The sequence below is a fragment of the Clytia hemisphaerica genome, unplaced genomic scaffold, assembly GCF_902728285.1.
Source record: "Clytia hemisphaerica strain Z4C2 unplaced genomic scaffold, Clytia hemisphaerica genome assembly, whole genome shotgun sequence".
In the NCBI taxonomy this organism is placed as follows: Eukaryota; Metazoa; Cnidaria; class Hydrozoa; order Leptothecata; family Clytiidae; genus Clytia; species Clytia hemisphaerica.
Window position 1 is genome coordinate 1563564 of NW_027104297.1, and position 24147 is coordinate 1587710.

Sequence of the window (24147 nt, forward strand, 5' to 3'; positions counted from 1 at the left end):
GCTGGAAATTCACACGTGTTCCAGGCTGATTTTACGGAACTTTTTCACAGCTGGTAGAATTTTGGAGCTGTTCCTTTAACCAACTAGCTGGAAATCTGGAGCCATTCCCGGGACGATTTCTAGCTTCTTTTTCTTTTTTTCTGAGCCGTTCCTTGAGTTAGCCAGCTGGAAATTTGGAGGCGTTCTGGTAGATTTTTTCAGAGCTTTTTAAAACCAGCTCGGATCAAGATGTTTCCTGGAAAAGCACCCTACTGTAGAGGAACGGCTCATTTTGATGTTTTGATTCAGCAGATTTATTAAAAATTGACCCGTTCCACTCCAGTAGGGTACTTTTCCAGAAACCGCACCAGGAACGATTTGTATGTTCCGAGCTGTCTCAAAGGGATACTCCAATACTGCAGCTAGCAAAATAATACCCGTTTACTTTGTTCCGACAAAATATTAAAAAACTCAATCGCGAGTTCACCGTTTACAAAGCGAGAAAAAAAGATCGGTTACTAGTCTCTAAACTCGATCTTGGAGAGTAATGGCGAAACGAAAATGTTTTTTGAAATTTCTCACTGATTCTCGTATTGTAAAGAGATCTATTTATCGTTCAACAGTATTGATAGTAACTGAATTAGTTGTTGACATCATTCAACTATGCATGTATAAAGTTTGTAGGTGTATTTTTCAGTGATGATGGAGATACAGCTAGATATAATTTTTAAGGGTGAAATTTAAAGTGTCTAGCAAATGGTTACCAACTGCCAATATACATTACAAAATGCAATAACATCTCTGTATTTTGAAATTTTAGAAGTATAGAATCATGCCTCTTATAAATTTGGATGCAAAAAAAAAAAGAGCTTGGATATACACAGAAAACACACAGTGCATTTGCACATTTTCTGGTGACAACACATCTGACTGCTGGTGAGAGTGAAAGTGAACCAGAAACTGATTCCTCAAACAGCCAAGAAAGTGGAACAGATGAAGAAATGATTGTTGCTGATGTTATTGAAAGTGATGACGAGCAACAGACTGTTGATGTCTGAACATGATGATGGCGATGCTCTTCAGCAAGATACAGAGTGAGTGATTCTTATAAATCCCTACATTGCGGTAGTTATTTTTACTGTAATTGCGGTGTAAAAATCGCTTTTAAATTTTTCACATACCCAGGCGGTGTCAATTGAACTGTTCGATTATCTACTGTTCGATTATCTGACTAATCAAACTTAATTGAACCCTATCGAAAGATAGCTGTTCTATTACCGATCCCAACCAAACACCTATTGATCCAAGAAAACTATTGTAAAGTTTGATGACTGTTCGATAGACCTTTTCGCCTTTCCATCCGCCATATTGAAAATCATGGTGGCCGAATTGCTAAAGTTTGATGACTGTTCGATAGACCTTTTCGCCTTTCCATCCGCCATATTGAAAATCATGGTGGCCGAATTGCTGGTGGTGAAATTCCCTTAGAAAGTATGCAAAACATATGCAAAAAAGAAGTATTAATATAGAACTTACATGCACAATTGGCATTATATTAAAGTGTAATCTTGTTGAAGAAAGATTAAATTTGCTTCTCTTGAAATCTAAAAATAATTATATTCACTCATCTCTTAGAACAAGCACTTCAAAAAACCATAACATTAGACATAAACTCAAGCTAAAAAATCACCAGCAAAGTATGGAACGCCGTAGCTGCCTTATGTGATAAAATATTCGATTATGCGATAAAATATTCGATAAACTCTTTCGATGCGATAAATTATTCGATAAATCATTCGATTATGCGATAATTCATTCGATAAACTCTTTCGATGCGATAAATTATTCGATAAATCATTCGATGCGATAAAATATGCGATAAAAATTTCGATTATGCGATAAATTATTCGATTAATTATTCGATGCGATAAAATATTTGATGCGATAAATTATTCGATAAAAAATTCGATACGATAAATCATTCGATGCGATAAATTATTCGATAAAAAGTTCGATTATGCGATAATTCATTCGATAAAAAATTCGATACGATAAATCATTCGATGAAAAATTCGATGCGATAAACCATTCGATAAATTATTCGATGAATTATCCAATCGGCCCTTACCCGATATTTATACTTTTGGTGGTAACGGCGCATCTTTCAAAACGCAAAACGCAACCCCACGTGTGTGTGTGTGTGTGTGTGGGGGGGGGGTATGAAAACGTCGACCATTTTGCTGGCAGTTGGTGTTCAACTTTTAAGTAATTAAGTAAGTAATTAATGGACTAAATTACACTACGTCAGTGACTTTAGTGTGTGTTCTTTTAATTTTTAGGGGAAAGTCAAAGGTATCTCTTGCTTTATCAATTACATTTCAGTTGACAGTAAAGGCCAAAAAGGGATAGAAAGGGGTAATCTGATGGGATTTTGGTTCAGCAAAATCGAACTCTAGGAGGATTTTTTCCTTTGGTATTCTAACTATTTTCTAAATTTGAAATCTCTAAATATGGGACAAGCTGGAATTTTAACAAGCTCTTCTTTGATTTGGTTGGTCGTTAAACATGTAATAAAACAAATTTGTTATTTTTTCTAGAACGCGTCATCTCTATTATACACTTTTTTTAAATGACCATAAATTACCCCGGAGGGGGGAGACTTTTACTTAGGCAAAAACGGGTGACGGGTATGTGCGGACCTTATGATGGGTCGGTTTTTTTCAGAGTCTCTCTAAGACTAAGGGTTACCAAAACAACAAAAAGTCAAAAACAGTATCTCTAAGAGTCGGTTTTTTCATAAAATCGAGTCCAAGAATGGTAAAAAAGTAAAAAAGTAAGAAAATTATTCAAAACTTCGACCAATTTTTTCAAAACTGGAGTTTTTTCTTGAAAATCGAAGAAAATTTTGTAAAAAAGTCTCTCTAAGGCGTAAGGGTTGCTTTTTAAGCAATTTAGTTTTTCTAAGGGTCAGCTTTTTAACAAAGATTAGTCTCTCTCTTAAGGGTCGGTTTTCGGAGGCCCGGTCCGCACATACCCGAGATTCTCATAGTACCCCCCCCCCCTGGGTGAAGTATATTATAAAAACTCCAGCTCGTCCCCTAAAATTAGCATAGGCTCTTACCCCCAGGGGGGGGGGGTTGGAGAGCTTTCAAAAATGTTCGTAAGAGAGGTCCTTTTCTGATCCTAATTTCCTAAAGGGGGTTGCATAGGTTTTAACAGCTCAGGCATCCAGACAAAAATTTAAGGAATTGTTTTTATCCCCCGTCAACGCGTCTATCAGGATCAATAGCGTAAGGGGGTCAAATAAGCTCTGGGGTCGAGGATGGAAAAAAGTTTCATAAACTTTGAGGACATCGCAATTTGACCTCGAACTAAACTAAACGGAACATAATTTACATAAAACTAAAATCTGTTTAATAATTGCCCTCAGAATTGATGATTGCCTTGCTCTTTTGTGCTTAATTGTCTAAAATCACTTACTATGAATTTTCTCCCAGAGTACCAACCCCCCTGCTTATTCCACCCATCCCTATAATTAAGCTCAAAAGACTATTGGATTTATTTGCGATAATTCTAAACTCAGTAAGTAAGATAGATCAATAAATCTGTTAGTTTTATTTTTTTCCGGACACACTGTTTTTTTTGCCATAATCTGCCCTAATCAGCAGCACCCCCGGAAAATCTACATCGATGATTTCACCCTTCCGGAGCGCCGTTTCCACCAAAAGTATAAATATCGGGTAAGGGCCGATCGGATAATTCATCGAATAATTTATCGAATGGTTTATCGCATCGAATTTTTTATCGAATGATTTATCGCATCGAACTTTTTATCGAATAATTTATCGCATCAAATTTTTTATCGAATGAATTATCGCATAATCGAATTTTTTATCGAATGAGTTATCGCATCGAATGATTTATCGTATCGAATTTTTTATCGAATAATTTATCGCATCGAATATTTTATCGCATCGAATAATTTATCGAATGATTTATCGCATCGAATTTTTTATCAAATATTTTATCGCATAATCGAAATTTTTATCGCATATTTATCGCATCGAATGATTTATCGAATAATTTATCGCATCGAAAGAGTTTATCGAATAAATTATCGCATAATCGAATGATTTATCGAATAATTTATCGCATCGAAAGAGTTTATCGAATATTTTATCACACAATCGAATATTTTATCACATAAGGCAGCTACGGCGTTCCATAGCAAAGGTACAAAAATAATCCTTATTCGGCCGACGGTAAATTATTCTCCTGGGAATAGAACCGTCAACTCAAATGATCAAATCAAAACATTGTGACGTCATAATTACTGCTTTCAGTTTGCGTGTTTTGAAGGTTTGATGTGTGTTCTCCGTCTTCGTGAAATCTTTTAACCTCATGAAAACAAAATATGCCTTGTCTCTGAGAACAAATTTCGAAAAGGCTTTTGTTGTTCTGTAAATATTTCTTTTTGGATTAAGAAATACCATCTTTTATTGTTCTAATGATTATAATATTTATTTCTAATATGCTTTGTTGTCTTTTTAATCATTGTGTAAACTTGCATATGTTTTGCATACTTTCCAACTAAATCCAACCATGGCTTTTTCGTTCCTGTATTTTTGCATACAATTCAAGATGGCGGATGGAAAGGCGAAAAGGTCTATTATACGATGATCGCAGTTCGATTAATTCGATTGAAGTGCGATTTGTTCGATTAAATCGATTTATACCTTATCGCCCAATTTTTTATTTATATTCCGAGAGCGTATTGGTGGAAATGATAAAAAGAACCCGATTTCCTTTTGAATCTAATGTGACCACCATACTGGCCATCACGGCGTGCAGCCTCTTAGCGCCTATAGCGTGTGTTTTTGATAAATAAGGCGAAACCAGGCCAAGTGCGTGCGCAAATTATTTTTATCGCATGACTTGAAGCGTAATAAAGTTTTAAAATTTTAATGATGGACGTTGTAAAATTTTAATGATGGATACAAGAAGGAGAAATATGTTTCATATGTTGTGTAAAATTTATATAATTTGGCTTCTTTTTTGATTGAAAGGATTGCAATGTTTACTGAACTTCTAGTTTGATGGATTAACTTGTTTGATAAGAATGATTCCAAGAATTTCATTCCAGGTTTGTTTTGATTATTTTACAGATCCGGTGTCGACTCGAACTAAATCGAACTTATGAAGAAATTTTCGTAAAGTTTGATAGCTGTTCAATTGGGTTCGGTAATCGAACAGCTATTGTTCGATTTTGTTCAATGATTCAATTACAACAATAATAATTACGATTAAAATCGGTTCGATAGGGTTCTGTTGACACAGCCTGGACATCCAGCAAATTGCAATATTATGGCCACAATGACCAAGACTTGTTTTCGCATTGTCTGACCAACTTCTTAATTTTCTGAGTATTTTGAGTCGGGAAGTCACAGTATAATAAAGAGCCATTAATTTTAAATTTCCAATATATTTAAATTCTACCCGACCCATATTTTGAAATCTTTTTTTTTTGACGACCATCCAACTCATTTTGTTTTACCAAAAAATGATGCGAACAGAAGTTATTTGTGATTGTGGCCTATATACCTTAAGTGGATAACTTTTCGCGTGGATCAATTTTTGTGGTTTTCGCGAATTTTGGCAATTTTTGCAAACATTTTGAAGCCCTTTGATTTGCGAAGATTAGTCCATGCGAAATTATTTAGAACTTTACAATCACAAAAATAAAAGTTTGCGAAATCTAGATAACATGTTACAATCAATACATATTACTAGTTTAATTCTTTATTTCAATTATAAACTCTAGTAACCTCCTAAAAGTACTTTCTTTGAAATGTTTTGAAAGATTTTGAGTGACTTTGTCTGCCTTTGTTCGATTAAAAAAAAAATCTCTTTTCTAGTTACAATTTATAAAGTCGCGAAATTCAATCCACCTGAAAAATTTTAAAACCCTTGGTTAGAAAAATTTAATCTACGTCAAAATTTTAAGACCCTTGGTCCGCGCGAAATCTTTAAATTCTTGTCTCGCGAAAATTAGTACACGCGAAAATTTATCCACTTCAGGTACAAGAAACAGCAAGAAACAGAATTCAAGATTCAAGGAGAAAATAGGCAATTTTTGTATAATAAATAATTGATTTATCATATCTTTAGCTAAAATGCACAGACAAAATATTTTTTCCGTATACTGTATCAAATTCTTTTGATACCCGTTTAAGCCTTGTAGTATACGGCAATTGAGGAGATTCCCTGACTGATATCACATACATTTTAGTCCCTTATTGGTATATATTTTCGCGTGTTACAAATTTTCGCGGGTACTTAATTTCGCGAGTTTTTTGGTCAATTTTCGCGAAATTTAATACTGTTTAAATTTCTCAAAATTACAAAATCGCGAAATTAAATACACGCGAAAAAATTTTTCTTAGTATTTTGTTAGTATTTTTACATCAAAAACGTGGTGTTTCAAGCAAAATCAGTCTTTTTCTTGCTTTATATTCCCACTTTCTGAAAATAGTTTAGTGAATCGCGAAATTTAATACACGCGAAAATTTTCCAGTAGTCAGCAATCGCGAAATTTAATACACGCGAAACACGTTTTTACGAAAAAATTTCGCGATTCGCGAAAATTTGTAACACGCGAAAATATATACCAATAAGGTAATTGTGTGAAATGCAGAATTGCAGGTGTTTTGAACCTTGCCAGTAAGCTGCGTCTACAGTAAGCTACTGTAGGAGTACTCTCTATTCTTGAAATAAAAAACAAGTACCAGCTAGATCTATATCGATTCTTTTTTTAAATTGAAGCAAATTATAGGTCCTGCTTTTATATATCATCACAACTCATTGTTGGTGCATTTTTATGTAAACAAAACTTGAGTTCATATTTTTGTCTGATTGTATGTTTGATGGCTTTTTGAAAGGAACTTGTGTTCAAGAGTAGCTTTTTTAAAAGCTATTTCAAATTTTTGCTTTCAGATCACTCAATGTAACCCTCAATGTAAATATAATTCGGATATAATCAAAGAATGAATGACTAATTTTTCATAGGAATGTTTCATTATCAAATGTACTCTACAACAATGGGGAAAGCATTGAGCACAGTCATCTGTGAGTATAACCTTTTTAAACTGAAATTCTATTACTATACATATAATGGAACTGCTGTAAACAACGTCACTTGTCAGAGCTAAATGAATTTAATTTTTTTTCTAGCTATTTTCATTGAAAAAGTAGGAATTCTGGCCCAAATACTTTTAAAAGGCTTTTTCGTGAAGGTAAATGCCTCTTTATTAAGAATTCTTAACAAATTGCAAAAGTTTATGCTTGTATTCTCAAATTCAAATTTTTTTAAATCAAAATTTAAAATGTCCCTAGTACCTTAAGTGGATAAATTTTGGCGGGGATTAAATTTGGCGAATTTGGCGAATTTTGCCAAAATTCGCCAAATTAAATCCTCGCCAAAATTTCCAAATTCGGCAATTCGCCAAATTAAATCCCCGCCAAATTTAACAAAAAGAGAATTATGTGAAAGATCACAACGTTTTAGAATATTTTTGATTAATTTTCACTCATTTCAGTGTGACAACATTTTCAATTCGCCAAATTAAATTCCCGCCAAATTTTACGAAATTGATCTATCGCCAAATTAAATCCCCACCACAAATCATATTTTGGCAAATCGCCAAATTAAATCCACGCCAAAATTTATCCACTTAAGGTAGTAAAATCAATTATTGCCTTAATTTTAAGACTGACATTTTTAAACATTTTTTAGAACTGCTGATAGTGAAAGAACATTGACTGAGAGTGAAAGAACATTGACAGCATTAAACTTGTCAACACATGATGAAGGAAAAATGAGTGGGTTTTTACAGAAATGGCAATGAACGTGTCAAGGAAATTTATTCAGACAGACAGAGGGAATCAGCATTAAGTGATGAAGAAAAATCTGCACTAAATGTAGCATCCTTGATGGTGGACAAATAAGTGACTGATAATGAATATGACAAGGATATTGATACATACACAGATACTGAAACAGAATTGGAAAGTTCAAGTGATGAAGAAGAATCTGATACGGATCAAATTGAATATATTGGGTATGTTTTGCTTACTTTTTACTTGATTATGATATCCAATCTGTTTTTCCACTGGTTCTCAACTTCAATTGAGCTAGAATCTGAGAATGTACGTCTGTTAGTCAGTCAGTATGTTACCTCAATAAAACTTTTGGACATACTGGAGACTTCAAAAATGGTCAGATTTGGCTTAAATTTTGCTCACTTGTTCCTTGTGTGAATATCTGGGGATGTTTTTGAAAATTTACAATTATGTAAGCAACAACACAATGGCCTTACTTTTTTCTTTCTTTGATTGGATATGTGACAAAATTATGTAAATTCGTTTAACCTTCTCCGGCAGATTTCTTTTTTATCATTGTTGCAGAAATCTTTGAAAATCGGTAACTTTTTAACTGCAATTATGTATGAGACCATTTGATTTGATTTGTTCTGAACTAACCATGAACCTCTGTCAGCAGAGGTGCTAAAAACTTGGAGCATGTGGCGGCAGGTCTGATAGTATTATCTTTTTTCTGGACCTGGTTAGCTCAGTTGAAGTGTGCCAATGATTATAACATGGTTATCTTTCAATTAGCAAAATGATTTCCTTTCTGATTTGATTTGATACACATGTTATGGATATAGCATGTGGCTCCCTAGATTTTGTAGAGGAGGAGATTATCTCCTATAAACAACTTAACTTAAATTATTATGTTTTAACAGCTAAAAAAAGACATGGGTACAAGCTTTTTGCTTATAGCTATATAGGTAAATACTTTTGAAACATAAGCAGCCATGTGTACTACAGGTGACAGGGAGAGATTCATCTTCAAAATTTGGCTTTGCTTCAAAGTTTTACTAGCCATAGGAATATTCTTGCTAAACATAAGATGATTATGTTTATATATTTCCTACTGTCTGGATTTCTGTCTCATTTGAATGGTTTAACTCTTTAAATAATACACAAAAAAATAAGAAAATAACATAAGAAATTGATCAAAGTTTATTAAAATGTTTGACTTCATTTGTTGTTTCTATTTATTATCAAAACTTTCCTTTAATTCTGGGACAGATACCTAAACTTCCAATTAAATTTTCATTTGTCAGATATTTTTATGATCAGGCAGACATAGGCAAGAAAATTGAGATACAAAAACTAATATTTTGTAGTTATGAGTGCATAGTGCTTCGTGACTTGCTTTATTGTACACTCAATGATCGATATATTTCATATCTAAAAAATTTGGGTTGGGAGACAAGATACATGGTGACGACGCGCCCCTCGAACTAGCTTATTTTTTCTATTTATTTTTTCAATATTTTTTCCATTTTTATAAGAAATTAGGGATTCCAGAGTTGTTTGCGACTTGCCTGTATCTTGTGATTTTTTCAAAAACAAAATTGTCTCTCGGGATTGATATGGAGCGACGCGCTCCTTCTTCCAAGGCGTTTGCGAACTACAATACTTTCCCTTTGAGATGATTCATGCTAAATGGCATTAATAAGCAAAACGATCATAAAAAAAACCATGACAAAACATCACAGTGTGTTCATAACCAATACAGTTAGTCAGCATTTAATGAAATATTATTTTGTTAGATCTGGTCAGCTTAGTGGAGTCAGTCTTGGTTTACTTGTGATTTGGAAAATCTAATTTCATATCCTAAAAAATTTGGGTTGGGAGACAAGATACATGGTGACGACGCGCCCCTCGAACTAGCTTATTTTTTCCTCATTTTTTTCCAAATTTTCTTAACAATTTATGTATTTTTAAATTATTAGTCAGGAATATTTTTTCCATTTTTATTAGAAATTAGGGATTCCAGAGTTGTTTGCGACTTGCCTGTATCTTGTGAGTTTTTCAAAAACAAAATTGTCTCTTGGGATTGATATGCAGCGACGCGCTCCTTCTTCCAAGGCGTTTGCGAACTACAATACTTTCCCTTTGAGATGATTTATGCTAAGGCATAAATAAGAAAAAAAGATTGTAACCAAATCAATACCAAGCTAAAGTTTATTTATATACCAAAGACATGAAGTTAGATAACTTTAGATGAAAAATAATTTGAGAATGTTTGTCTTTGTTTTTCTATTCATCTGTCTGTCTGTCTGTCTGTAACTTCAAAGATGTTTGGATTTTTTGGGTGAAACCCGGGGTAGTTTTTGTTTTAACCAATAGGTTTATAGTTTCTCAGGCTTTGTCATTTCAAAATTCCAGAATCATTCCAAAATTGCACTCCTGAAAAGTACTTTAGGCATGTGATGAGAAGGGCTATGAATAACTTTAGTATCAAAATCCAAATTTATGGCCTGTGTTTGATCGCACTCCTCAAGAATTTTAGGTGTGTGTGAATCGTTAATTCAAACAACTGCGACCCAAGTTTTTCTTTATACATAGTCATACCATAGATACAACAGAACATAAATTTATCTTTAAAAAGCTCTAAACACTAAAATAAAATCCTCCAAAAGCCAAAAAATCTTCCTTTTTTTTGAAGAAAAAAAATTTCTTCTTTAAAATGGCAATAAAATTTGTTGGGTCGGCTGGTTTTAAGGTAGGGTCGGTAGGGTGACGGCAAACCAACAATTCCCAGTCTCATTCAAGGTTTTAGGGGACTGAACAAAACAATTTAAGGAAGTTTCTATGGGTGTTTTTGAGGAGATGTAAATCTGAACCTTTTCAGTCTTGAACCAAAAAATTATAATTCAAACCTTCAGACAGACAGGAAAGATGATTCAAGTTCTTGTTGTTTTTGTTTTGATTTTTTTGTTTACTCACGAGGTCCTGGATATGCTCTCAATCTACACGTTCTATTATTAGTTTTAACAAATTACCACATAAGATAACTGCTTTTGCAGCATTCGTTGTAATACCAAATTTAAGCTGGACTGAAATTAATAAATGAGTTTTAAAAAGAAATCATTTGCTAAAAGAAAACTATTCAAATAATTGATAACCAAATATGAGGCACTATTCCTATCACTGTTATCCGACTTGTCAGATTGTCATACTTTGAAATTGAATTTCCTCTATTTAGCTTATTTAATTTCTTACTTAGACAATCAGAGGAGCCATTCTTTCAATATGTGAGAGGACCTGGAATATTATTTGAAAATTCTTCTTGCACTTATGGTAAATGAGAAAGTGAAAAGTATGACTTATTTTAACTGCTTCTGCTTACTAGTTTGTTGTTTAATTTGATTGTCTTGCCTACTTTTAATTGTGATTTGTTACATTCTAGTAAACACTGCGATCTCGTTTCGGAAGTTCAAAAAACTTTTTTCGTGAATTATTTTCACTTTTCCTAATTGAGTGAAAGCGTTCCGTGAATTTGCTCAAGTAAGTCAGAGTTCTTTTATAATTGTGTCTAATTGCAGAACACTTATTTCCTGAAATAACTTATACTTCCCTTTTAATTGCGTTACTTTAGCAACCTAATTGTTCATTCAACAAAAAGAGAAAAAACTGGAATGTGCAAATGACAGAACATTTTTCTACCAAATTTGAATCTGTCTTTTTAAGATTGATCTTCATCGAAATAAAACTCAAAATTTGGGCCTTAGCGAGCTAAAATCGCAACAAAAGAAATAAGATTAAGAAAGAAAAAAGGTTGCTTTCTTGTAAGAGCGAAATCTATTATCGAAAAATGTGAAAATTGAAGGTGATTTTTGTGATTAAAAAATAATCCCCCGACTACATACACGACTCCCCCGACTACATACACGACAAAAAATCCTTATTCTAACGGTCAAGTTGTCGTTCAATTTTCTCGAATTTAGGTCGATATTAAAGGTAAATCTATTTTTAAAACATCAATGCTGAAAGTAAATAAAAATCTTTTGTTTTAAAGTCAAAATATGGAAAAGAAGCTACGCGATTGAGAAACTAACAAAAATCAGTGTAATTATACTTCCATCAATTAAGCTAATTTTGTAGAGAGCGAGATCGCCGTGAAATTTGTGTTCCTTTGAATGAACTACTATAGCATTTTTATCTACGTTTTGTTGTTACAATATTTTCAAATTGAAGGAAAAGATTGAATCAAATATTTGTAATCTGATTAATTTTTTTTTCACTCTAGTGATCAAGTGATTTATTTTGATGGATAATCAGCATTCAAAAGATGTCCAACTTGGAGAAATGGTAAAATTATTGTTTCTTGGGTTTTAATGGAATATTACATTCTGCTGGGGGTCTCAAAAGGGGGTGGTAAATGTTTCATTTCAGGGAGATTCTGAAAAGGAGAAAGAAGGAGAGTATGGGAAAAAAGTACTGACAAAGCTCATACTATTTGCAGCAAATTTATTACTTAGCAGTTGAAAAATCGTGCATTATTGGTTAACTTACAAAGGGCTGAATCACTTTCTAAAAATTATGCATATTTTTGGCAAAATTTAAGAATAATGGGCTAAACGTCTCAAAGGGAGGGGCAAAAGATGTTTCCATTTTTTGGTTTGGAAGGTAATTTTTTGGTTTACAGACATTGGAAAGGAACCTTTAGACCGGATGATGGAAAAAAAATTAAAATTAAATTGTTTTTTTTTTCAAACTTGAATTAATAGTTGAGAAAATAAAAGAAATGTGTTTTGAGATACCAGAAAACAACGAAAGTTTTGTAGTTGTTAACTTGTGTTAAGGCCATTAAGGAAAGCAGTATTGGAGAGCTTTTGTTATTTCCTTTCTATCGCATCATACCATATCATCTGATACGATCAGTTCCATTGATATCCTGTGTGGCCTTCTTGGTAGAAAATTAAAACCATCCATCATGACGCCTGCTTTTAACCATGCAGATCACGGCTTATGATTGAAGCAAATCCCTTTCCATTTTAGCTGTTAACTGGATGCTGGACATATGCTGCCATACGTTGAAGTTCTTGAACGAAATTTGAAATGATAACAACGTGATAATACTTTGAAAAGACTGCCATCGGAGAAAGAGTAGCGTGCTATTTCGATTGATCGACGGAGAACAAATTATGGTAAACGATCGAAAGAGACAATCCAACTTGTAATGGTTATAGATTACATGATTTTTTTTAGAAGCATACAAAAATCCGAAAACAGGCTCAGAGATGCTTAGGTAGAAAGCTTGATAAGGCTGAAAAATGCTTGAGGGGATGCTTAAATCTAAAGCATAAATTTAGGAAATGCTGAAAATCCGTGAAATTCCAGCCAAAAAAGCCAAAATCAGGAAAAAAATATTTTTTGTAGGTTCAAGCAATGCTTGCCATATGCTTAATTGTTCCCCATATCTGAGATATGCTTATAATTGCAATGCTTATAAAAAAACAGGTATTCTGCTTTCACTGAAACTTTAACTTGGGTATAAAAGACTGATTGACAATTCAACGCAGACTATTTCATGAAGGAAGTAATGCATAATATACTCTCGACGCCTAGATATTTTTCAATTTATTGTACTCTTATTAGATCAATATAATTGTATGATTATTTTGTAAAAATACATGGAAAAGATAAACCTTAATTAGTCTATCTCGTCACCTTGGTTTGGGAGGTGACGAATATATCTGAGCCAAAACCGAAAATAGACCCTTAGAGAGGTAAAATTTACTTTTTTTGGGAACCCTTGGAAAGACTTTTCCCTAAATTTGGTCGATTTTCACCAAGTTTTGTTCGAAATTTCTAGGAATTTTGACCCTTTCTGAGAGAAAACTCTCGATTTTTGTGATTTTGGAACCTTTTCCTCAGAGACTAACTTATAAATCTACACCCCATTCGAGAGACTTTTGAGGTGTGAAAAAGATATCTTTATGGCTCGTACATACCCGTCTCCTGTTTTGACCAAGTGCACCCGTTGGGCTTCTTTACTATGCTATCAAAATGTTCGAATAGTGCCTTCAAAATTCCCGATAGCCAGAACATTCGGATTTGGAGAATTTAAATAGACTTCTAAACGTTCTAAAGTAGTGTTTTCTCCGCAGAAGGGCCTTTTGCGAACTTTCTACTTGATTTTCGACCTTTGAATAAGTATACGTCTGTGATAGATTCTCATGGCGTTATACTCTGCAACTATCGTCACTTGAAGGACTGCCAAATGCCTGAGCTAAGAGTGCTATATGCTCACCTCTCTTCAGCTGGAAATACAGTGCCGTTCCCATTAAATACTGTAATCATTCTAGGCAATTTCGGGACAGCTATTTTTACATTTTTATTTCCAGCTGGAAATAGAGAGCCGTTCCCATAAAATATCTATATTGCTCTGACATTTTTCCTTTTTTATCTCCAGCTGGAAATAGAGAGCCGTTCCCATAACGTATCTATATTGCTCTGACGTTTGCTACATTTATTTTCCTTTTTCATCTCCAGCTGGAAATAAAGAGCCGTTCCTATAAAGTTGTATATCTCCTCCTGGCAAATGTGAACGGCTATTTTAAGGAAAAGGTCGACACTTTTTTTGAGAGAGCTGTTCCCGTGCAATTTGTTCCACTTTCCTGGCATATTTTTCTTTTCCAGCTGGAAATTCGGAGCCGTTCTGGACAACCCGATTATGTTCATTTTATAGAAATTTTCTCCTGGCTGGCAAAAAGGAACGGCTTTTTCGTGTTTTACCTCGGTGGCTGCTTCTGGTCACAGACACTTGATAGGAATCTTGTTGTCCTACCGTCACCGAGGAGGTTTTGAATGTGGTTAAGTGAGTCGCCATAATACAGGTGTTCTTCTATGTGATGCTTTTCGGCCAAGACTGCCATCTCCTGCATCATGCTTATTAGGTGACTAATGCCAGAGACAACTTTTTCCGGGTTTTTCTTTGAGATTTCAAGTGATTTGAGTTGAGTGATCTTTTTCTTGAGCATCATCCTGGTGTCACCAAATGCTTCTTCGAGACGTTTCCAAATTTCGTCGATTGACTCAAGGTTTTTGACCATGGTATATGCTGGATCAGCAAGGTAATTGTTGACTAACAGATCTGGTAGATAGCTCTTGGGAGTTGATGATAAATGAACTTTGTTTCGTTTGATGGCATCTCTTTTCGCCAATTCAGGAGTTCGATTGATGCTGAATCAGCAGGGATCCTTTTGAAATTTAGTTCCAGTTCATCGATGGCTCCTTTGGCCCACTGCATATTGAATTCCAGTGTTTGTTCTTTGTGCGCGATGAACTCGTCGACTCGTTTCTTTTCCTTGGTGACAGTGATCTTGGAGTTGTATTCCTTCGAGTCCTGTATGTACTTGGTGATTTGATCCAAGCCTGTCTTTATTGTAAGTTGGAGATCGTCCGATAAGGCTTGTCCGGATGACACGATTCTGCGTGATTTGGTACTCTGGTTGTATGCTTTCGAACTTATGTTCGTTGATGAGATCTGGTATCTCGTCACACATTACTTCGATGGCAATGCGTTCTTCATTTACTGTGGTGTTGTGTAGTTGATGATGAGGAGGATCCATTTCGTCCTCGGATGAACTCAGCTCCTTGTAGTTGACACGTTTTGTCTGACGGAGCAACATGCATTGATTGATTCAAATGAACAGGCGAGTGAGTCAGCTCTGTTTGAATGTTGTGCACGGAAATAAACTGACACAGTTTGGAACTTCGATTGAAGTGAATACGATTGTTCAAACTGAAAATTAAAAATAATGACAAAACTAAGTGACGAAATATGACAAAAAAATGACAAGAAAATTGAACAGAAATTGACTAGAAATCTTGAGGAAATTGATCAAATTGACCTTAAAAGTATCATGAAAATCGCACAAGAAATCTCTTGAAATATACCAAAATTAATGAACCTAACTTAAGCTTAAAGAAATTGATTTAAAAATATCAAAAATAATCTAATTCCAGACACCTGAGCCAATAGGCTGATGGACAGAAAAACACAGAGAGGCAAAGGCAGAAAGCAGAAAACAACATACCAGGTAGCCAGTATGTGAAAACTGTGAAAAACTGTGCACAAAAGTTGAGAATTGAATTTTGATTTGGAAAGTTAAGACCAAAACTGTCTAAGTCTGAAACTCCATATTTTGATGTAACCACACACAACGCTTCTCATAGCTTGATTGATGATTCATGAAAATCGAGAGAGAAAAACGCGTACTTGAATAAAATTGAAAATACTAGATAATTGCCTAAGTGTGAATAAACTAATTATATGACAAAAATGATACAAAAGAACTTAAATGAATGCGTAGAATTAATTGTCAAGAGACTGAACAGAAAAGTGACGTAAGACCAAGAAACAAAGGACTGAATAAAATGACACAAAAGACGCTGAATGAGTTAAATTTTTGACCATTTATATATTAAAACCATCATGCATTACAATGTCGTTCAAAATATTTCGTTGTGAATGTTTGTTTGCATACTTGACACAAAATATCGTCGTCCATAACGTATCTATAAAGAAGATTTAAAAAAAGTCCCGTTCATCTCTATTAGCGAGGTTAAGCAAGTGTTTATTTACACCGTTTAATGCGATATTGTAGGCCTGTACATAAGATTTCACTTACATGGCTTGCTTTGGCAAGTTATGTAGAGGCCTACGGTATCGCACTTTACGGTTAAAACAAACCCGTGCTTAACCTCGCTATTATTACGTTGTGATATCGTGATACCCTTGTGGTTCCCTTAAGTATGCTGGTCAAATTTATACTTGCTCTCATGTTTTGCATTTTACTAATAAATTCAAATATAAATAAATTTTCGCGGGGTGGGATTAAATTTCCCGGATTTCGCAGATTTTGCCTCTATCTGCGAAAATCTGAAAAGGGCCGTCCGCGAAAATAAATCCCTGCAACAATTTTGAAAAATGCCCAATCAGTGAATTTTGGATTTTTTTCGGACAAAACGGCTCACAAACGTTATTTACTTAGCAAATAAAAATTCAAAATCCAGTCATCCGCGAAATATACATACAAAAATACCTCATCCGTGAAAATCAGTCCACGCGAAATGTTCAAATTTCGCGGATGGCCTCACTTGTGAAATCTAACCCCTGCGAAATTTTATCCCTTTAAAAAGTAATACTTTTATTAATTACCTTTTCTTCCGGATTAAAATTTCAAAGTTTTTAGGGCCCCCACAGAATGCTGGTCGATGTTCTTGATGATTACTTTAATCGTAAAAATTTTAGAGACTAATTTTAGCGTGATATTTAAAAAACAAGTTTTGCTGAAGTCAGCATTTTTTTGTTTTTTGTGGTTTTTCGCAAAATTGGCAAAACCTAAATTTAAGTAACACCAATTTTCATGTTCTACATCGTAATGCGCTTCTTTAAAGGTATAATTTATTATGCTAGGAGGGGTGATATGGGTCCGAAGAATTAACGAAAATTTGGACACGCATTAATTTACCCGAGTGTTTTAGCGAGATTTATTTTAGCAAAAATAGGAAAAACTCGCTAAAACGCTAGAATTAGTCTCGCTAAAATTTCTACGATTAAAGTAATCATCAAGAACATCGACCAGCATTCTGTGGGGGCCCTAAAAACTTTGAAATTTTAATCCGGAAGTATCAAGCGTGGTGTAAGACACCCATTCCTCTAGCGCCTAGGGCAGGGCTGGACGAACCAAAGAGGCTTGGGTCTAATAAGGCTAAAAGAGGGCGGTGGTTACTCTCGGTTACCTAATAGCCGGGGGGGGGTTGGAATAAGCGGGGGAGGGGAGGGGGTTGGAAAAATCTCAAAACTTAATAAGCGGGGGGGGGGGGGGTTGGAATAAAAATTTCCTGGGTGGAAAATTTTTGAAAAGGAGCTAATACAGCTGTATTAGGACAAAAAAGGGAACTTTCAAAAACATCTTCCCAAAAATTAATAAGCGGGGGGGTTGGAATAAGAATGTCCTGGGTGGAAAATTTTCGAAAAATTAAGTAGCGGGAGGGACGGCTATTGTATTAAGTACCCGAGAGGAAACGGTAATAGGTTTCATTACGTCACTTTTTCTAGCGGAAACACCCAAATTGGAGGGCGAATTCCGAATTTTTTCCAAAATCGATAAAAGGGCAAACTTCGGATTTTTCGGCTATCATCGGAGAGAAGGAAAATTGACATAATACCAACTTACGAATACTATAAATTAAAAAAAAAAATCTTACTTACCAATGAGAAGCCGTTGGACAGAATACGACGACGGGACAGACCAATCTCCTCGACGACTTTTTTCATTTGTCTCATTTGTTTACGTTTGCTATGGAAAAGACTTGATTGTCCAAATAGAACCGGGAAATCGAGAACGGTAAATATTCAGACGGGGGTTCAAGATTTATCTATCATAATTATTATGAACTAATGATAAATATAAATGCGGTTTTTAAATTATTGATTTGGACCATTATTCTTATATTAATAATAAGAGTCCAAAAATTAGATGTAATATTAAATTATCATTTCGATAGCATTATAATATTAAGCGTATCAACCCCTATCTGCTTTTTGCAGCAAAATATGGAAAGAAGGAATTTGATTGGATGATTTCCAAAACACAAAAATATCTTTTTTTTGGCGGTCTTTTGCCAGAGTTTTCAGTAGGTTTTTTTTATGGTCATGGTCATGGATGGTAAATGTCTTTTGGTGTTTATAGTTTACCTACGAGGAATACATTTTGTAAGAGTTGAAGTACGAGCATTAGATCATTTTGTTTGTCAGAGAATTTGTTCTTCTATGTAGATATTATGTTCTTGTCAAAATTACAGAAAGTCTTGGACTTTTCCTTGACTCCACAAGTTTGTTGTGGAGACTATGATTGTGTGTGGTGGTGGGTTGGTATCGAAATCTCTATTTTGAATAGAAAAAACAGAAAACTATTTTCGCACTGTATTAAAGTCGAACTTATCCTACAGGTTTTTAAACTTAAAAGGTAAACAAACCCATTTTTGCTTTCTACACTACCTATATAGCTTAGGGAAGAGTGTTTTTTTGTATTTTTCTGAACTTCATCGAAAAGACCAGACATAATTAATCAATCCGTTTGATTACCAAACTAATCTAACTCAATCGAACGACAAAAGTTTTTTCAAAAGTTGCCAAAATTGAGTATAAATTTGTTTGTGACAAGTTTGACAACACGTATTAAGTTCTAAATATTAAGAAATATTAGACAAATTCACAAAGCTCTGTTCCCTAGTTAGTTTTTAATCATCCAGCATTCTACTAAAATGATTCCTACTCACAGTTTTTCAAAGTTTTTTGTATGTGTTTAGAGTACTTGGTTGTTAACTGATTTTGCGGCTTTGCATGTAACAATTAAACGTGCCTCAGATCACAGGTTAGATGAAGATGATTCTTGCTGCGTAGCAAACCTATGGCCAGACTGCTAGAGTATATTTTTCTAACCATAAAATGATGTGAATACAATAGTTATTAGTGATCTATTGGCCCCATTGAAAATTGCTTTTTATCATGTGGATTTATTTAATTTTAGCATAAAACATATATACATAGCAACATGTCAACAAAGAAATCAATATCTTTTAAAGAATTCCAAAGATCTTCAATGAATGCAATTTCAAGAAATAAAGTCCACCCAAAAAGCCCGTATGACCCTGTCACGTTACAAACTTACGAATCCCCGATAGCAAAGCAAGCAACATCCTCACCTTCCACTCCCAATCGCAATCCAGCCAAAAGAAGAAAGAAGGTTTTTGACAAAAAGTCTTTCCTTGCATCAGACTCTGATAATGACGATGTTGATGAAGTTTTTAATGATGAAGAAAGAAGAACAGGAATAATGGAAAGAAGTATCAACAATAGCAATATCAGAAATACAACAGACGATAGAATAAGGAATTCTTCAATGTCCCCGTTTGCACAGTCAACGCCAACAAATTCCACTCAAAATTCAACCAAAAATGGTATGTTTTTATTATAAGAGACTCGACACCGTGGAAAGGTTTTATATTGCACTAGTATGCCATAGTTTTCACACTTTTAAACTCACATTTATTTCCTGGTTTTACGATTCTTGAGAAAATTAGACAGAATTTTCAAAAACCTTTAAATATTATTTTCTCCCTTCTAAAACTAGAAGACTGGGAGGAATTGTAATACCAATTTAGTATTTTGGATGAAATGATTTTTTTTCAGAGATTGAGAACTTAAAAGCTGTCATCTCAGAGATGGAAAAGAAAATTGATAGACTTGAAACAAGATCAAAGGCCAAAGGAAAGAGCAAGCTTGTAGCATCTAATAAAACAAAGGTTAGATAGTTGCAAGTAATAATTACATATCATTAAACAAAGGGATGCTTTTAGTAATAAGGAGCCGTCCATATAGTACGTACGCAAAGATTTCCCAAAAATTTGATACCCCCATCCCCCTTGTACGCAAAGAACAATAGAAATGATGTCATTTAAACATTAGATGTACGCTTTTGCTAAACTCCCCTCTCCCCCCATCACTGTGTACGTACTATATGGATGGCCCCTAAGTATGAAATTGTATTTTCTCTGAAAGAGTTGACAAGTATTAGAAAAATAAATGACAGTAAAAAATGTAGTAACTTGTCTCTTGAGTGGAAAAAATTTAAAGTTAATTTTTTTTTCTTAGTTGTTTTAGTTAGTCTTTCCTTGACTGTTCACATTCCTATTGAAATTTTGCATGTAGAGTAATATGTTTAAAGATAACTTCCTGATTTTCCCTGAGTTGAATGTTGTGGAAGTCCTACCTCAATAATTCAAGTTCCACCTTAACCTATTTCCCCCACCTGAAAACCCCAAAAAAGCACGGTTCACCCTGGTTGTTTTTGGTTCAGAAACCCAAACCCCCCTGCACATTATGATTTGTGCTACTGATGTTATAACCTGTACTTTGAAATAATTTGTTTGTTTTTTTGTATTTTTAGAGACTTGTACGTAAATGTTTTAAAGACTCAATGGATGAAGGTGATTTTGAGGAATGGAATCTGGATGATCGTAAAGGGTAAGAATATAAAATGCACTACCGTAAATCCATTTAATTTTTCAGGCTCTAAGGAGGGCGCTTATTCAAGCGGGGCGCTTATTTTTTTATTTCAGAAATTTGTATATCAACAAATTCGGAATCAATCTGCTTAAACTTAACTTTTTCAAAAAAGGTTGATTTTTCAAAAAAGGATGAATAAAAGAAAAATTTGAAAAATCCAATTGACAATTTCTATCATTTTATTCTTAATCGCTTTCTTTCTTTTTAAGACACAAGTATCTACTCAATATCTTATTCAATCAATAACAATATTCGAATAAGCACCCCTCCCTTGAGGGGGGCGCTTATTCGAGCGGGGCGCTTATAAAATTATTTTAACTAAAAGGGGGCGCTTATTCAAGGATTTACGGTAATTAATTCACTATGATTTGATGATGAACAGTCCCAATGCAAATCCATCATTAAAAAGGATAATAAACCTGTCAAGGCAATTTTTGTTGTAAATCTCAACAGGAAAAGATTATTTTTAAGTACAATTTGCCCATCAAACCTTCACTGTTTTTAATTCCATGTCTGTTTATTTTAGAGCTTTTTCTAATCATAACAAGCTGTTGTCACAGCACATTGTGGATAGTGTCAAAGGCCTTCATCCAGATTTGGAAAATGATGAAATCGAAAGTATGTTTTTACTAATCAAGTTTATTAATAGTACTCAGTAGCATCATATTTTAATCAGAAAAAATATAGCAAGAGAAATTTTAACTCTGATTATCGACTCATAAAAATTTTGATTTTGCGTGGATTTATTTTTGCGAATTGCTTTTTCAAAAAATTTAGGGTGGATTAATTTTAGCAATTTGTCGATTTGACATGTTTTACCAAATAAATTCTAGTAAAAACGGTACTAAACACATAAAATTTCTCCTGTCCTAACTCTGCTTTTCGGCCACCACCATCACCACTTTAATAATTCAAAAAATGTAGGCTGCTATATTTAAAAAAAAACTGCTTCTCCCCCCAATAGGAAATTGATGTTTTCTTAGTCTTCTGACCTATAGCCTTAAAATGCACCTGAAATTACATGTGGTCAATATGTAATTAATATTCATTTTAGACACCAACAAAGTGAATGCTACAAATGTGAAATTATTCTATTTAAAACTTAACAAAACTTTATTCTATTAGATGCTGTGCGAATCAATTTCCGCTCCAAAAAGGACACCAAGAGGAAAACTGAGAGGAACCCAAATTATTTAGCAGATTGTGCCAGTACCTCAAGAAAAGAAACGGTATGGATATTATTTATCAGATAAGGATTCTTTCTGATTTGTCGAACTTGTAGACTAATTTATTGTGCTTATAGCAAATGTTCATATCCCAAATACGTGAGGAGATCTAATTTTGGTGGGAATTAAATTTAGAGATTGTTGAATGTTTTTTAAACTTAGAATGGTTATAAATTCAATAAAATATCAAAACTTCTCCCAAGAATATGCCTTTAAAATATTTTGTAGAATTTAATTTTGTGATTGATGGCGTAGTAATCTCATGGGTTAAATTTGCCTGGAAATGCTTTTAGAAAAATGACAAAATATCTCCTCTATATTTTTATCGTATTATGCTTAGTATTTTCTCTTGTGTATCATTCAAAAACTTAATCAAGCAAAACAAAATTTTTCACTAGTTTCATGACTTTAATAGGGATGATAAACCAAAAGGGCATTTTAAGGCGGGCCTCATGGGTTTTTCGAAAATTTGGGGGGGTAGCAAAAAAGGTGTCACCTCTCTTTTGCAGGGGGCTGATACCCTTGAGAGCACTATGCCTTACACATGGCATGTTAAGGTTTTTTTATTTAGCAATTCAATGATGTCTTCCTTCCTTTTTTTTAGAAACTTAATAGACGCTTGATGACCCTCAAGAAATTTGACGTGGATCAGCCAACGAAAACGGCCATCCAAACAGTCTTGTGTCCAGCAATGATGTCATCTGAAGACGAAGACATACAAGATGGTGAAAAATCCTTCATAGTGAGAAGGCCTTCATGGAGGGCGGAAGGGGTGGCTGGTGTTTTTGAAAAACTGGATCAGTTACACAAAGACAGTCAGTCAAAACATTCACGGTACAGATCCTTAAAACGTTGTGATGGTCCTCCCTCTGACCGCCAGGAGCCTGTGTGGTCAGATAAAATTAAGAAAGCGATAGATTATTTTAACTAATTTTTAATTAATTAAAACAGTCTATTGTTTTCTTGATTTTATCTTAATTTCAGGTTTTCTGAACGGTTAGGGAATATTTACAGTTTTTGTCAAGGAAAAACATTAATTTTTCAGAACTCTCTACATCACTCCTTTTTGAAGTACTTTTACCTGGAATGTTTTGACTGGCTGTTCTTGTGTCAAATACCATAATTTTACCGTATGCTTATAAAAAAATGAGTGTACCTGATTCGTGAAAGTTCCTTTCCTTTGTCAATATTTTTTTGAGTAATGTTACTACACGTTTTTTTAATTTAAAACATAACGCTTATAAGCATAACAAGACTATGACTTTGACTCGAATACAATGGATTTATTGTTATAGAACAAAGGCAATTTTAGCGTACATGTTTTTTTTATAAGCAAGTGTATGCCCCTTGGTCAGGCTCGTGTATGCTTAAGCTCTCAAAGCGTCCAGGCATAACTTATGCTTATGATTCACCTCAGCAAAGTTTTTAATGAAATTTCAGAAGTTTTGTAAAAATTTGTTCAGATTTTGGGAGCAGTGGAATGTAAGAAACCGTGGAAAGTCTTTTTTTTACTTGACCTCTGCCAAACCTTTTTAAACAGATAAAAATGACAACTGGAAAAATATTTCAGGCTGACGTATATGCTTATGTTACGTTTAGGAATTTTGCAAATCTGAGCCTTTATATGCTTATAAGCGTTATGCTTATAAGCGTTATGCTTATAAAAAAACATGTATGTCAAACCTCGGCTTAAATCACCTTTTGCTTAAAAAGAAAAAACGTGCAATTCATAATTTGACATATCTGTTATTTGTAAACGATAATTATTTAGTATTATTTTATTTATAAAGTTCACATTCACGCATTTATGTGTAATTATTTTCAACAAAATGTAAATTCATAAATTATTTGATAACATTTATTCATAAATAGAAAACTTTTGCAAAAGAAACATGCATTTTGAATTAATTTTATCCCGCATTTTAATACTACATTGTCATTCTAGAA

The 24147-nt window shown here is 34.0% G+C and overlaps 1 protein-coding gene and 1 long non-coding RNA gene across 6 annotated transcripts; both read left to right on the plus strand.

The window, feature by feature from the left end:
- The first annotated feature begins 654 nt into the window (after nucleotides 1-654).
- Nucleotides 655-14624, plus strand: LOC136817351 (uncharacterized). Of its 5 annotated transcripts, none has more exons than XR_010848069.1 (6): nucleotides 655-1073; nucleotides 7045-7104; nucleotides 7772-8096; nucleotides 12140-12201; nucleotides 12892-13040; nucleotides 14585-14624. It is a non-coding gene; the product is annotated as an uncharacterized lncRNA (long non-coding RNA). The 5 variants fall into 5 exon arrangements; XR_010848068.1 differs by lacking the exon at nucleotides 14585-14624 and adding an exon at nucleotides 14536-14552; XR_010848067.1 differs by lacking the exon at nucleotides 14585-14624 and adding an exon at nucleotides 14389-14529.
- Nucleotides 14625-19440: 4816 nt separating this feature from the next.
- Nucleotides 19441-24059, plus strand: LOC136817350 (uncharacterized). The gene is made up of 6 exons (XM_067073692.1): nucleotides 19441-19866; nucleotides 20099-20211; nucleotides 20856-20932; nucleotides 21501-21592; nucleotides 22100-22203; nucleotides 22805-24059. The coding sequence occupies exons 1-6, from the start codon at nucleotides 19461-19463 to the stop codon at nucleotides 23129-23131; spliced, it is 1119 nt and encodes a 372-aa protein (XP_066929793.1). The 5' UTR covers nucleotides 19441-19460; the 3' UTR covers nucleotides 23132-24059.
- Nucleotides 24060-24147: the final 88 nt, after the last annotated feature.

Excerpts from the sequence above, each read along its gene's own strand:
- LOC136817350 (XM_067073692.1), top strand. The coding sequence starts at position 19,461 with ATGTCAACAAAGAAATCAATATCTTTTAAAGAATTCCAAAGATCTTCA. Across the intron at positions 20,212-20,855 it reads TAGCATCTAATAAAACAAAG|AGACTTGTACGTAAATGTTT; the intron begins GTTAGATAGTTG and ends TTGTATTTTTAG. Across the intron at positions 22,204-22,804 it reads GTACCTCAAGAAAAGAAACG|AAACTTAATAGACGCTTGAT; the intron begins GTATGGATATTA and ends CCTTTTTTTTAG.